The sequence below is a fragment of the Micromonas pusilla genome (assembly GCF_000151265.4).
Source record: "Micromonas pusilla CCMP1545 genomic scaffold MICPUCscaffold_4, whole genome shotgun sequence".
Lineage (NCBI taxonomy): Eukaryota > Viridiplantae > Chlorophyta > Mamiellophyceae > Mamiellales > Mamiellaceae > Micromonas > Micromonas pusilla.
Genome location: NW_003315885.1, coordinates 1,297,510 through 1,311,396, shown reverse-complemented (window position 1 = coordinate 1,311,396; position 13,887 = coordinate 1,297,510). Strand labels below are relative to the sequence as shown.

Genomic DNA, 13,887 nt, shown 5'->3' with positions numbered 1-13,887 from the left:
TTCGTAGGCCCAACGCTGCCTCCGACGTCCTCGATCTCGCCTACGCCGTCGGTTCCGCCGCCGCCGGCGGCGCCGTCGGCCCCCCGCGACGCCCCGCCGACGATGACCTCGTCGTTTTCAACCGTGATCGCGTCGTCCCTCGCCGCCGCTGCGGTCGCTTCCCATCCCCCCAACACGTCGTCGTCGTCCGTCCTCGCGCGCGGGGGCGCGAACACGTTCCTCGCCGCGGTGATGATCGCGAACGCGCGCGCCGCCCTCGGGTCGTCGCACTTATCCGGGTGCGTGATGCGCGACAACTTCGCGTGCGCGGCTCTCGCGTCGGTCCAGCTCGCGCCCGGGTCGAGCCTCAACGCCGCGGCGGCGCCGGCAGGGGGGCGGCCGGCGGCGTCCCAGGCCGCGCCGGCGTCGATGACCGCCTCGAGGGTTTCTTCGATCGACTCTGCGGTCCGCGTCCCCTGGGTGTCCTCGACATCGGCGATGATCTCCGCGGCGGCGGCGGCTTCGACGCGCGACGGCGGCGGCGCCGGGGTGGGCGGCGGCGGCGGCGGCGGCGCTGCCGCCGCCGGCGCGGAGCTCGCGGCCGGACCGCCCGTCGCGGTCGCGTTCACCTGTCGCTTCCCGCCGCAGCTCGCGTACTCGCACATGTCCTGAAGCGGACACGCTCGGCAGTTGGGCGTGCGCTTCTCGCAGAACACCTTGCCCATCGTGATCATGTGGTAGTGGAGCTCGAACAACGTCTGCAACCCGAACGAATTCAGCCGCTCGCGTAAAAACGTGTACACGGCGGGCTCCGGCGCGTACTCGCTGAGCTCTTCGAGCGCTTGCTCCGTCTCGAGCGGCACCCACCCGAGGCGCGCCATGATGCGGCCGACGTTCACGTCAACGGGGAAGTCCGCGCGGTACAGCGCGAGGAGCAGGATGCACGACACGGTCTTCACGCCGTAGCCTTCGAGCGAGAGGAGGTACCCGCGCGCGAGCTCGGTGGGAACGTCGCGTAAAAACTCGAGGGACAACGCGCCGTCGCGCTCGCTCGCGATGCGTCGCAGCAGGTTCTTGATCCGCCTCGCGAGCATGAAGTGCATCCCGCGGCATCGGATGCACTCGACGACGTCCTCGATCGGCGCTTTGAGGACCGCGTTCCAGTCGATCAGGTCGCGCGTGGAGGGCGGACGAGGGCTCGGGTCCGGGGTCTCGAGCGCCGCCGCCGCGAGCGCCGCGAGTTCCTCTCGGACGATCTGCGTCTTCGTCTTCTTCTTCGCTCGCGGCTGAGGCTCCGCGAGCGGTGTCGACGCGTCGTTCTGGGTGTTGATAACAGGGGTGGCGGCGATGGGAACGTGAAACGCAGGTGCCATGGGCGTTACTTCCGGGATCTCGTCCTCGACGTTCGACGGCGCCGCCGCGGCGGCCATGGCGGCGGCTGCGGCGTCGCTCGCGCGCAGCCCCCGGAGCCTCGCGAGGTACCACTGCGCCCCCACCGCGGCGCTGATGAACCCGACGTGCGGGAGGTACTCTGGCGGCGTCGCGAAGGCGTCCTCTATCGGCGTTTTCATCGTCGTCTCGGCGGCGGGGGGATCGTTCGCGTCGTTCGCCTCGCGCGGCGGCGACCCCGGCGGCGACGCGAACGGCGAAGACGGCTCCTCGTTCCGCGGCGGCGCCGGCGCCGGCGACGTCGCGCGCGGCGGCGGCGGCTCGCGATCGCGCTCTGGCGGCGTCAGGACCTCTAGGGGTGGGGACCCCTCGCGGCGATCGATATCGACGTCCACGCGCGGGCGCTCCGGCGTTCGCGCCGTCTCCGGAGGGTCGTTCCGAGGTTCCTCGACGGCGACCGACTCGGCGATCCGCGGACCGGGGAACCTCGCCGCGAGGTTCATGATCGCGGACGAGGACAAGACGTCGCTGACGTTCTGCGTCAGCATCGCGCCGATCACGCTGTCGAGCACGCTACCACCCCACGCGTCGCGGTGCAGCCGTCGGTCGCCGAGCGCGGTCCTCGCGCGCGCTAAGAACATTCCCGTCTTTCGCGCCCACTCGAGCCTTTCGTCTCTTCCGTAGACGATCATGTCCAGGTCCTTCCCGCGCCACACCCTCGGAATCTTCCTCCTCATCTTCGCCTTTGGCGCGACGTCGCCGATCCCTCCCAGCGCCCAGTGCGGGTGCGCCCAAAGCGGCGGCACCACGAACGCCACGTCCTCGAACGTTATCGCCCTCGGCGCGGGAGGCGGCGGGGGCTGCCTCGGCTCCGGCATCGAGAACCACCCCGCCCACGCGCGATCGTGGTCCATCTCGCTCGCGATCACCGCGCGCTCGACCGCCTCGGCGTTGCGCGCGGCGACACCCAACAGCCGTCGTCGCCCGCGATCGCCTCTGACGCGCTTCATTCGCGGCCCCGCGGAGCCCCACCGCGTCGGGGGGAGACGTGGACGTTCCTCCGTCTCCGCGTCGTCGTCCGCCGCCGCCGCCGCGTCCCACGCCGCGTAGTTTGGCGCGAACGGCGGTGGCGTCGGGCTCACGCGAGAGTACGCGAACCCGTCGATGGAAGGCAACGCCGCCGCCATGTTCGGCGTGAGGAACGTCTCGCCGCGGAACAGCCGCGCGATCGGGACGTCGTCCGGGTCGTCCCGTGTCGCGAGGAACACGCAGACGCGCCCTGGGTCGACGCCGTCGCCGTCGATCGCGGCGAGAATCACGGCGACTTCCCCCCGCGCCGTGATTCTCGACGACGTTCGCGCGGCGCTCGCGATCGCGCGCCACGGCGGCCTCCACGACCCCGAACGACGCGATCGACGAGAACCAGACATGTCGCTCGCGGACGTGGACGGCGAGGCGCACGCTGGGGGCGGCGCGGGGGACAAGTCCAACGCGCGCATCCCCGACGTGAGCTCCGGGACCCGGTCCGTCGGATCCGCGGCGGCGGCGAGCGTCATCCTCTTCCGCATCAACGCCGCGGTCCTCGCGACGGAGGCCCATATCGTCGCGTCGTGTATCCTACTCTCGAACCGCCGCGATGTTCTTGACGTCTTCGGAGGCTTCGGAAGCCTCGAAGGCTTCGGAGGCTTCTGTCGCGTCGGCGGCGGCGGCGGCGGCAGCCCCGCGGCGATCGCCGCCGCTTCCGCCTTTTTCCGGAGGCGGTACTCGCGGTCTCGTCGTCGCTTGACCTCGCGCTTGGCGTTGTACCTCGCGGCCGCGGCCGCGGCGGCTTCGTTCTTCGCGCGCTCCGCCGCGGCCGCGGCTTCGATCCTGCGATCGATGTCGTCGTTCTCGAGCTCTTGCGGGAACGAACACGCGTTGCGCTTCGCGTCCGCGGAGAGGCGGCAGAACCACGGTTCGTCGTCGCCGATCTCGCGAGCGACGAGGGAAGGCACGCGCCGCCATTTCCCGCACTCGGGCGCGTCGCAGCACACCCACGCCTCGATCGCGGCCCCGGCGCCGTGCACCGCGCCGTCGAGCGGGAACGGGGACATCGTCGCCCACGCGCTTTGGAGTTCCATCGCGGTCGGCGCCGGACGCCACGGCGGCGGCGGCGGCGTTGGCGGCGCCGACGCCGGCGGCGGCTCCTCGTCGGGTCGATAGTCGTACTCGAACGCGTCCCCGCCGACGCCGAAGAAGCTGCGGATATCACCCGGAGCCGACGGCGTGCGCGTCGACACCGCCACGGGGGGGATTGCGGTCGCGCCAGGGGCAGGAGCGGCCGCGGCCGCGGCCGCGGCGCGTTCGGCTTCCGCCTTCCTCGTCTTTCGCGCGCGTCGTATTTCACGGACGACGGCGTCGAGCCTCGCGACGTGTCTCCGTCGCTGTAAAGACGCGAACACGCCGGACCCGGCGCAGCTGCTCACCGTCCGGCACCCCACGCGCGTGGTACCCCACGAACGCAGCGGCGGTTTCAGCGCTTTAGCGCCGAAACGCTCGCCGCGGCTCTCGGAGACGCGCGACGTGAGCGTCGGTATCGCCAACACGCACACGCGCGCGTCGTCGTCGTCGCCGTCGCCGGAGACGACGACCAACAGCACCCGAACCGGCGGCGGCGGCGGCGGCGGCGGAGGATCGCGCTCGACCACGAGCATCGGGACCGCGCCGTCCTCCGCGAGCGCGTACCGGCCGTGAGCTACGCGTACGAAGACGCCCGTCGTGTAGTTGCGGTTGATGCACCCGGAGACGGCGTGGCTTTTTTTTTTCGCGGCGATCGTGACGTTTCCTGCGAGCGCGACGGCGGCGGCGATGTCCTCGGCGCTCATCCCGGCAGGGTCGCAGCCTTTGAGGACGCGGATGATCTCGTCGCGCAGGGGGCTCACCACGGGAATTTTAGACGTTTTCTTCGCGGGAAGCGGCTCGGGATCGGGCTGTGGCTGCAGCTCCGGCTCCGGCTCCGGCTCCGGCTCCGGCTCCGGCTCCAGCTCTCGCGGCGGCGGCTTCTTCGCCCGGTTCTTCGGCGCCGGCTTCTCTGGTTTCGTCGCCGCGTCCCCGCTCGCCTCCCCCGCGTCTTCCTTTTCCTTTTCCTTCCGCTTCTTCGCGATCAACTTCACACCCTCGCACCCGGCGTCGTCCCCGACGCTGCACCATCGCAGACGCTCGCGATGCAACGCCAGCGCCTCCTCGTCGCCGTCGTCGTATCGGACGTGATGTTTCCCGGCGCCGCGCGCGTCGTATTTGGTCACCGTCCCGGGGTAGAACGCGTCGTCCTCGGGCCAGTACACCCGGACGCGGCGGCCGACGAGCGACGCGAGCGCGCGCTTCTCGCGCTCGCGCTCCGCGGCTCGCTGCTCTTTCGCTCTCGCGATGGCGTTCCGCCGCGCCTTGAGCATTCGCCCGGCCGTCGTCGTCGGCTTTTTCTTTCTCGCGTCCGCCTCCGTCCGAGGATTCTGCTGCGACCGCGGCGCGGGAATCGCGCCGCGCGGGGGCTTCGACGGCGACGGCTTGCCGCGCGCGATCGTCGGGGGTGTCTTTCGCGGCCTCCCCCTACCGCGCTTCGGTTTCTCCGCGTGAGCTGTCGCGACCGCCCGCGCCCGCGCGGGCTGCGCGCGAACCGTCGTGGTCGCGGTTTTCGCTGGGTCATGGCGTCTCGCGGCGCGATCGCGCGCGGGCGCGGGCGGCGTCGTCGTCTTTCCCGGCCGTCCCGGCTGCGCGCGCGTCGGCTTCAGGTCGCCAGAATTCTTCTTCGCCGGAGCGTAACTCGCGTCGTACCGCGTCCGTCGCTTCGGAGGCCGCATGGCGACGCTCTTCGCTCGCGTCGCTTCCGCGGAAAAGTGTCGGCGATCGCGATAATAACAACGCGAAAAGTAACGTCGTTGGGGATGTCCCCGCGCCGCGCCGCGCCGCGTCGCCGTCCACGCGTATCGTCCACGCGCGCGGGCCGCGGATATCGTCTGGCGAGCGACGACGACGTGTCGACGCCTTGGTATCGCTACGCGCGAGGTCGTCCGTCGCGACGAGGGGTCGCGCGTCGCGAGGAAAGAAAGCCACGACACGAGGGCTGGCGTCTTTTGCTGGTCTTTTCTGTTGCTGGCGGGTGACGAGGCAAGCTGCTCAAGGTCGTTTCACCCCGGGATCGGCGCCGCGGGGCGGTCACACGCAGACGCACGCGGACGCACGCCCGAACGCAACGTAACCATGGTGAGCAAGGAGGAGTTCGACAAGGCCGCGGAGGAGGTCAAGGCGATCACGAAGTGCACGAACGACGAGCAGCTCGAGCTGTACGGCTGGTTCAAGCAAGCGAACGTCGGCGACTGCAACATCGGTTCGCGCCCCGCCCCCGGGGCCGTCCGCGCGCGATCCGCGCTCCGATCGACGCCGCTCGCGCGGTCGTTCCGCCCGTCTCGAGCTCGATCGCGCGTCATGTGGCGCGCACGCGCACGCTTTCATCGTCATCATCGCATCGCGCGCGCGGCGCTCAATCCCCGTCCATGTCGCTCACCTCGATCGATCCACCCAACCCTCTCATCATATTGTTCCGTGCTTCTCTCCGCAGCCCGCCCCGGGATGTTCGACCCGAAAGGGAAAGCGAAGTGGGACGCGTGGGACAAGTGCAAGGGCGTGTCCTCGGAGGAAGCGATGAAGAACTACGTCGAGCTCGTCGAGTCGCTGAAGGCCAAGTACGCGTGAGCGAAGGCGCGAGGGGCGACGGCCTCCGCGCCGCGAGCGGGGCGGGTCCCGACGACTTCATCGTGAACGACGCGACGAAAGCTCCACCCGCGACCGCAGCGGATATCTCGTCGTCACGCCGCGTCTTCACCCGCGACCGCGCCGATTCTACGTCGTGTAGCGGTCTATTAGATATGTAACGCGTTTGAGTCATGCGTTTTTCGTCGGCGTGCAGAGTATCCTCGACGCCGTGGCCGTCCCCGTCGCCGCCGACACCGGCCAGCCCTTCTCAGAATCGCGGTCAAGTCACATCCCGTGTCTCCACAGATAGACAGAGGCAGGGTCGTCGATGATTCCCGAGGCAACGCGCCAAAACCGCGTGGCGCGCGAGCGTCCGCCCGGGTCTCCAGGCGGTAACTCCCCGACGTGAACCGCGCGTTCCTTAGAAGACCGGGAACGCGCGCCGACCGCGTCCGCACGGCGCGTGCCGCCGCTTCTCGCGTCTCGCGCGACGGAGATAGGGCCGCGGGAATCCACCCATCGCGAGCAGGGTCGCGGTCATCGTCAGCACTGCTTCCGAGAGAATTGTAATTGTCCGGGACGACGCGAGGACCGTCGATAAGAGACCGCGATGGAGGAGGCGCGACTGACCCCGGATCAGCCGTCGTCATCGGAGGCGGCGTTCCCGCCGCACGCGCCGACCGCGCTTCGAAGCGGCGAGCACGGCGAGATGGGCCGGCGGAATTCGATGGAGGACGCCATCGCGCGCGTCGAGGACGTCGACGTATCCGGTCGCGGCGACGACGGCGGTCCGCTCGCGTTTTACGTCATATGCGACGGCCACGGCGGGTCCGCGGCGGCGGAGTACGTGTCGAAGTACCTCGTGAAGAACATCACCGCGGACGAGAGGTTTAGGAAAGACCCGAGCGTCGCGATGGTGCGAGCCCTGACGGCGGATTACGGAATTCGCGATGTTTGCGGCGGTTCCTCCAAGCAATCCCGCCCCGAACGATTTTCCCGACGGTTTCTACCCGTCGTCGCTCGATTCTCATGATCCACATTCCCTCCCATCCACAGAGAGACGCGTTTTCACGCACGGACGCGGAATTCAAGAGCGTGATGGACGCGGACGAGTGCAGCGGCAGCACCGCGCTCGCGCTGTGCGTCAGCGGGAGCGAATGCTTCGTCGCGAACGCCGGGGACTGCCGCGCGGTTTTATCGCGACACGGGACAGCGATCGACCTGTCCGCGGACCAGCGCCCGTCGACGTCGGTCGAGCGCGCGCGGATAGAAGCCGCGGGGGGATACGTCGAGGACGGCTACATCAACGGGCACCTCGGCGTCGCGCGCGCGTTCGGGGACTTCCACATCGACGGCTTGAAAGGCGGCGCCGACGGAAAGCCCGGGCCGTTGATCGTGACCCCGGAGGTGGAGACGCGCACGCTCACGACGCAAGACGAGTTCATCGTCCTCGCGTGCGACGGTCTGTGGGACGTGTTCTCGTCGCAGAACGCGATAGACTTCACGCGGATTGCGCTGCGAGGGCACAACGACCCGGAGATCGCGGCGAGGGAGCTGTGTAATGAAGCTCTGCGAAGGGACTCCGCGGATAACGTCAGCGTGATCGTCGTGTGTTTATCTCGGGATAAACCCCCGGACAAAGCGACGGAGCACGCGAGGATCGCGCCGCCGCGATCGCAGTTCTCTCGGACGATATCGAACGAAGGCCTGTCCGAGCTTCAAAGGGCGCTGAAAAGCGACAACGAGGCTGCGAAGAAGTCGCCGGGGTTGCAGCGGGTGCGGAGCATAAACCCGCACAGCGGCGGCGGCGGCGGCGGCGAGGGGCTCAGCTTAGGGCACCTCAGTAACTTCTCGGAGGAGCTAGAGAGTCTGCACGTCGATGGTGACGATACCATGGAACTGAGCGACGACGGGATACGGAGGATTCGGCGGCACAGCGTCATGGACGGCAGCGGCGGCGGCGAGGACGACCACCTGTCGCCGCTCGTGGAGTGTCCGGAGACCGGTTCGCCGTACAGCACGATAGACGGGGACGCGTCGCCGCACACGTTATTAGGGGAACACGTCGGAGGGGGTAAATAAATGATCTCCGCTTATAGACGGAGGGGGATGATAGGCGCGTATTGCGTATTGCTATGTATTACTATATTAGCACGACGTGCGAGCGCTATGGGACGCGTCGCGTGGCACTTCTCACCGCGACTGCGTCGACGGGTTGTCATCCGCGTCCGCCATCTCCTTCGCCGCTCTCTCCTCCAACTGCGCGTTCTCCCTGTCGCACGTCTCCAAGACGACGTCGCAGCACTCGAAGTACAGCTCCGTGAGCCTGCCGATGACGCGCTCGTCCCCGTCGTCGCGCATCAGCGCCACGCGCATGTTCAATACGGAGTCGATGAGTCGCCCCGGGCGGATGTCTCGGATGTCGAACACGTTCAGCGTGCCGCCGCCCTCGCCCCCGCCCCCCGCGCCCGGTTCCACGAGCCCAGGCGGGGAGAACCCGCGCGCGGTGCGCTTCAGTTTCACCTTGCCGCCGTTCGCGCGGCCGGCGCTGCTCGCGGCCTCCTCGTCGAGCCCGCGGCACTCGTCCAGGATCGCGCTCAGGTGCGCGCGTCGTTTGAACGCGTCGTTGATGACGCTGAGCTCTTTGATGAGATTCGCCTCCGCGCGCGGGATCTCGCTCGGTGAAAACGACCCGGACGTGACCGTTTTCGAGTACACCCCGAGCTCGTCCGCGTTCGGGTGCAGCTGCCGCGTCGTCTCGCGCGTCAGAAGAAGCTGGTACAGGAGCTGCCACGACGGAACGTTTTCGTTCATCTCCAGCTCGTCCACGACCCTCGCCGCCGCGTTCTCCACGCTCTCGATCGGCGCGTTCGGGACGTCGTACCCCGCGGCTTTCCCGCCGCCCCTGTGTGCGGCTCTCAGAACCTCGAGTCGATCCTCCGGGGACTTGAGCCTCGAGACGAGCTGCACGACTTGAACGTCCGGTCGCATCTCGCCGGACACGGCGGCGAGGACTTCCTCTCGTATTGCGGCGAGCAACGAAAGCAGCGCGAAGTCGCCGGAGCTCTCCGCGACTTGGACGTACGCCCCGACCGCGGCGAGGAACGAGCCGTCGAGCTCGGGGAGGTACTTCAGGACGACGTTCTTAAGGACGACCTCCTTGTTCACGCCCGGGCGTTCGGTCATTTTCGTCCCTCCGTTCGGCGCGTCGCCGCCGTCCGCCGACGCCGCCTGCGCGTCGGACACCTCCTCGACGGCTTCCTCGATGAAGATCCCCTGGACGGTCTCGTTGATAATCTTATCCAGCAAGTCAGCGGCTCGTTCGACGCTGTCTTTGACCTCGTCCTTCTCCGTGGACGCGCGGGGAGGAGGGGCGATCCGCGCGCGCCGAAGGGCACTCCGACGATTGGCGGCGGTCGCGGGGAATTCGACGCCCGCGCGAGATCTCGCGCGCGAGACCGGCGCCCGGGGCGTCGCTGCAGCGGCCGCGGGCGCGGTGATCGCCGCCGCGAGCATGATGACGTTCGATATCGAGCGCGAGCGAGGCGCGGGTGCCGAAGAGCGACGCGCGCGGGGCGGGGGGCTCTGTCTCGCGCGCTTGCGATTCTTTTGGCAAAAGCGCAGTTGAACTCCGGCATGAGATATCCGGGCTGCCGGGAGAACTTTTTCGCGCGTAAAACGGAGAGGGGGTCGGCAACTGTATGCTATCCAGTCTGGATAGTGCCGTACTCTCTCGTAAAACCGGCACACGCGTATGAGCATTTAATGTGAAACTGTACTCCGTACGGGTGTCGAGAACGGAATTTCACGTTCTGCCGAGACCGCGCGACTTTTCGCATCGTAGTCTTCCCGACGTCGTCACGCTCGTCATAGTTTGTAGCACCCCACACGGCCGGGTGGGCCGAAGTGCGTCCGGGCGGCGGCCCTTTGTTGTCCCTGCACTCGTTTCGAGCGCTGCGAAGAGGGAGAGGGTCACGCACGACGCCACGCGCGCGGGTTTCCGGAGGTAGGAAGCCGCGGGTTCATTTTTTTTCGGAGAGGTGCGTGTGCCCTTCTTTCGCCTTCTTTCTCGCGCCGGGAAACCGCCCCACGCGCGCGCCTTTTGCGCGTATCCCCGCGGGTTCGCCCCAGATCTCGTCTTTTGGACCATCTGCAGCGTAACCCCCCCCGGGTTCGCGCGATGCCCGTCGCGCGCGCGCGTCGAGGCGCGGCCGAGCGGCTCGGTGTTTCGGGAGAAATGAAATTTCCCGCAAACTGGGCATCTCTCGCCGCGTCATCATCCCTCCCCCCGGTTTCCGCGAGGAAGTCCTCCGTCGTCGATCGTATCGCGATTCTCTGATCACGCGTTCTTTTCCTCCTCAATACGCAGGTTAAACCGCATTGGTTGAATCGCGCGCGCGTAGGACACGCGCGTCGTAGCTGTCGTCGCGGCCTCATTCCTGGCACCCCCGCGGTAAGTGACACCCTGTCAGCTTCGCGCGGAATCTCGACCGCTTTTCCCGACGCGGCCTCGCGCGCGCTCGCGGCCGCGGCCGCGATCGCCCGAGCGTCCACCTCGAGCCCCCCCCCCCGCGCGCGCGTCGCGTCGTTTTCATCCCCGGTCGTTCCCGCGCCCCACGCCCACGTCGACCCCGACCCGCGACGCTGACGCGCGCCCTCCCGGAACCTTCCACGATCGTCGCTCAGGAGACCGCCGAGCGTGAATTCGCGTCAACGGAACCGAACCGCTGACGGTCCACGACACACCGCTGACAGTCACGAGAACGTACGCGTAGGCCTACAGTACGCGTTCCAGTCACGATCGAGATCCCGCGCGCCCCACCGAGAGATCGACCGAGCGAACTCGCCGAGATGTTCGCGACGGTGATCGAACCGCGCGCGGTGTCACCTGGGATCCCGTTAGACCTCCCCGCGGTGTCCACGCCGACGTCGTCGCGGGAGGCGGGTCGGAAGCGTTCGCCGCCGCCGACGAAGGATCCGTACCCGTCGCTGCATCGCCTGTCGACGACGGCGCCGACGGACGGCTTCCACAAGTCTCTGCTCGAGGCGCTTCAAGAAGAAGAGAGCGACGACGAGGACCACGGGACGTACGGCCGCGCGCCTGACTGGAGCTCGTACGCGGGTAATTTAGAGCTCGTGACGTCGCCGTCGCACGCGGCGTCGCAAGCGCAGACGCACGCGGGGGGGCGATCGCAGACGCCGCCGGCGGAGGACATTCGCATCATGCTCGCCTCCGGCGGCGCCGCGCCCGTCGAGGTTTTACGCAACAAGGTCGTCACGTCGCTCACGCTGAAGCTGAAGCCGGACTGGATGAACCTGAACGGCGCGAGGGAGGCGCTGATGCGCGGCATGGGGACGACGCGGAAGCTCCTGTTCCCGGACGCGAAGAGGCTGCCCGAGATCAACGAGCTCGAGGAGCTGTCCGCCGAGGGCGGCGAGGATGCCCCGACCGGGACGCGGTCCTCCACCACCGCCGCAGGGTGCGAGAACAGCGCGGAGTATCGGAACCTCATGATGCGCCTGTGCGACCTTCAGTTCATCTGCATCAAAGCCGCGGTGGACGTGTCCGACACAGGGGAGATCACCGAACGCGAGTACTGGCTCCCGTTGGACGAGAAGCAGACGGTGGCGGATCTCAAGACGCTCGTCTCGGGCGCCGACGCGCTCGAGTCGGACGGGTTGAGACTCCTCGCCGGGACCGAGTCCTCGAGCGACTTGTCCATCGTGCACGCGGGCAGGGCGCTCGACGATTCGCACACGGTGTCCGAGGAAGGCCTCACGCACAACGCGGTCGTGCATCTCTTCGTCAAGAAGGACGCCAACATCACCGTGAAGATGTGCGGGACGAAGGACCTCGAGGTGACGCTCAACGCGAACGAGACCGCGGAGTCCCTCCGCGCGAAGCTCGCGGTCCTGAGCGTGGACCAGCCCACGGACTCGCAGCTCTTCTACGGCGGCCAGGAGCTGAAGGACGGCCCGCTGAACATGTACGGCATCGCGGACGGGTCCACGCTCGAACTGAGGCCGTTCACCGCCGCGCGGTCCATTCCGATCAACCCGGCGACGCGCGCGCGGCACTCGTGGAACGCGAGCGCGAACCCGGGGTGGAAGAGCGGGATGTCCTCCACCGGGAATCCCGGGTCGTGGATGTCGAACATGTCCACGGGGCTGACCAACGGCACGCCGTCGATGTCCGTCTCGATACCGAGCAACGGCAGCATGGCTGGAACGTCGGACAGCGGCGGGTCCGGGTCGTACGAGGGCGAGATTCTCGGCGAGTCGCCGGTGCACGTCGGCTCGCCCGACCTCGCGCGGTCCTTCGACATGGCGCGCCAAGGGCTTCTCATGGGAAAACGCCCGCAGCTCGCGAGCGGCGGCACCGGCGGCGCGTACTTCCTGCGCGACCGCGACGGCGAGACGTGCGCGGTGTTCAAGCCCGCGGACGAGGAGCCGTGCGCGAAGAACAACCCGCGCGGCAACGCCAACACGTCGGCCAACGGCGAGGGGTTGCGCAAGGGCACGCGCGTCGGCGAAGGCGCGAGCCGCGAGGTCGCCGCGTACGTCCTCGACCACGGCGGCTTCGCGGGCGTCCCCGCGACGTCGCTCGCGCACCTCGGCGAGATGCGCCGCTCGTCCAGCGGGAAGGACCTCGGCGGGAAGCTCGGGTCGCTCCAGGCGTACGTCAGGGCGGACGCCGAGGCGGAGGAGCTCGGCCCCGGCTTGTTTCCGGTGCACGAGGTACACAAGATCGCGCAGCTGGACATCCGGCTCGCGAACACGGACCGCAACGCGGGGAATATTCTCGTGCAGAAGGAAGCGAACACGATGAAGCTCGTCCCGATAGACCACGGGTACTCGCTCCCGCACACGCTTGAGGACGTGTGCTTCGAGTGGGAGTTTTGGCCGCAAGCCAAGGTGCCGTTTAGCGAAGACACGCGCGCGTACGTCGCCGCGATCGACGTCGACGCGGACGTGGAGCTCCTGCGCGAGCACGGGATCGAGTTGTTGCCTTCCAGCGAGCGCGTCCTGCGCGTGTGCACGACGCTTCTGAAGCGCGCGACGAAGCAAGGGTGCTGCCCCGCGGACATCGCTGGGATGATGTCGCGCCCGATGCCGAACCGGATGTCCGACCTCGAGAAGCTGACGTCGCGGGCGGCTTCCGCGGCGGCGGCGAGCGTGAGAGCCGAGGACGGGCTCGTCGTGCACCGGCCGATGAACGGCAAGGGCGACGGGAACGCGTGGCAGGAGCTGGACGGCACCGAACGCCTGGAGAAGCGGTTCATGGTCGAGTACGAGAAGCTGCTGGACGATTACCTCGAAGGCTTCGAGCCGGAGATGGATTTGTGATGGATCCCGCGGCGACGACCGTCGTCTCGAGAAGACGACACATTTTTTTGCGAAAACTATCGAGCAAAAACAAAGAGAGAGGAGAGAGAGAGGGTGGTGACAATGTACCAAGATCAACGAGACGCCCTGAGCGTGTCGGCTGTACGAGTAACTCTGTACGAGTGACAAGAATCCAACACGGCGGCGACGGCGAAACCAAAAAAATCAAATGTAGAACAGTAGTCCGTCGCATGTTGTTGTAAGAGAAATTCTTTTTACATCATCCACGCAGCCCACTGAGATAATCATAAAACCGCCCAAGACCCCCTCATCCCTATCATCAATCCTTCTTCTTACGCGTCGACGACGTCGACGCCTCGAGAAGAAGAAACAGCGAGTACAAGAACCGCAGCGTCGACGTGACAATGTCCGGGTTCTTCCCCAACCGCGCCCCGCCCGCGGACG

General features: G+C 67.8%; 5 protein-coding genes across 5 annotated transcripts; 3 read left to right on the top strand and 2 right to left on the bottom strand.

Moving 5' to 3' along the window:
* Positions 1-830: 830 nt before the first annotated feature.
* MICPUCDRAFT_9190 (uncharacterized protein) lies at positions 831-1,154 on the bottom strand (the record flags this gene model as incomplete). The annotated part of the gene is made up of 1 exon (XM_003057829.1): positions 831-1,154. A coding segment is annotated over one exon (324 nt), but the record flags the coding sequence as incomplete, so codon positions are not given.
* Positions 1,155-5,604: 4,450 nt separating this feature from the next.
* MICPUCDRAFT_16138 (uncharacterized protein) lies at positions 5,605-6,096 on the top strand (the record flags this gene model as incomplete). The annotated part of the gene is made up of 2 exons (XM_003058203.1): positions 5,605-5,731; positions 5,963-6,096. The coding sequence occupies 2 exons, from the start codon at positions 5,605-5,607 to the stop codon at positions 6,094-6,096; spliced, it is 261 nt and encodes an 86-aa protein (XP_003058249.1).
* A 610-nt stretch (positions 6,097-6,706) lies between these two features.
* Positions 6,707-8,255, top strand: MICPUCDRAFT_33180 (uncharacterized protein; the record flags this gene model as incomplete). Its single annotated transcript, XM_003058202.1, has 2 exons — positions 6,707-7,012; positions 7,153-8,255. 2 exons carry the CDS (start codon positions 6,707-6,709, stop codon positions 8,176-8,178), a joined length of 1,332 nt encoding a protein of 443 aa, XP_003058248.1. The 3' UTR covers positions 8,179-8,255.
* MICPUCDRAFT_57538 (uncharacterized protein) lies at positions 8,219-9,612 on the bottom strand (the record flags this gene model as incomplete). The annotated part of the gene is made up of 1 exon (XM_003057828.1): positions 8,219-9,612. One exon carries the CDS (start codon positions 9,610-9,612, stop codon positions 8,290-8,292), a length of 1,323 nt encoding a protein of 440 aa, XP_003057874.1. The 3' UTR covers positions 8,219-8,289.
* A 384-nt stretch (positions 9,613-9,996) lies between these two features.
* MICPUCDRAFT_33176 (uncharacterized protein) lies at positions 9,997-13,705 on the top strand. Its single transcript, XM_003058201.1, has 3 exons — positions 9,997-10,136; positions 10,466-10,549; positions 10,783-13,705. Exon 3 carries the CDS (start codon positions 10,948-10,950, stop codon positions 13,441-13,443), a length of 2,496 nt encoding a protein of 831 aa, XP_003058247.1. The 5' UTR covers positions 9,997-10,136; positions 10,466-10,549; positions 10,783-10,947; the 3' UTR covers positions 13,444-13,705.
* The last annotated feature ends 182 nt before the right edge of the window (positions 13,706-13,887 follow it).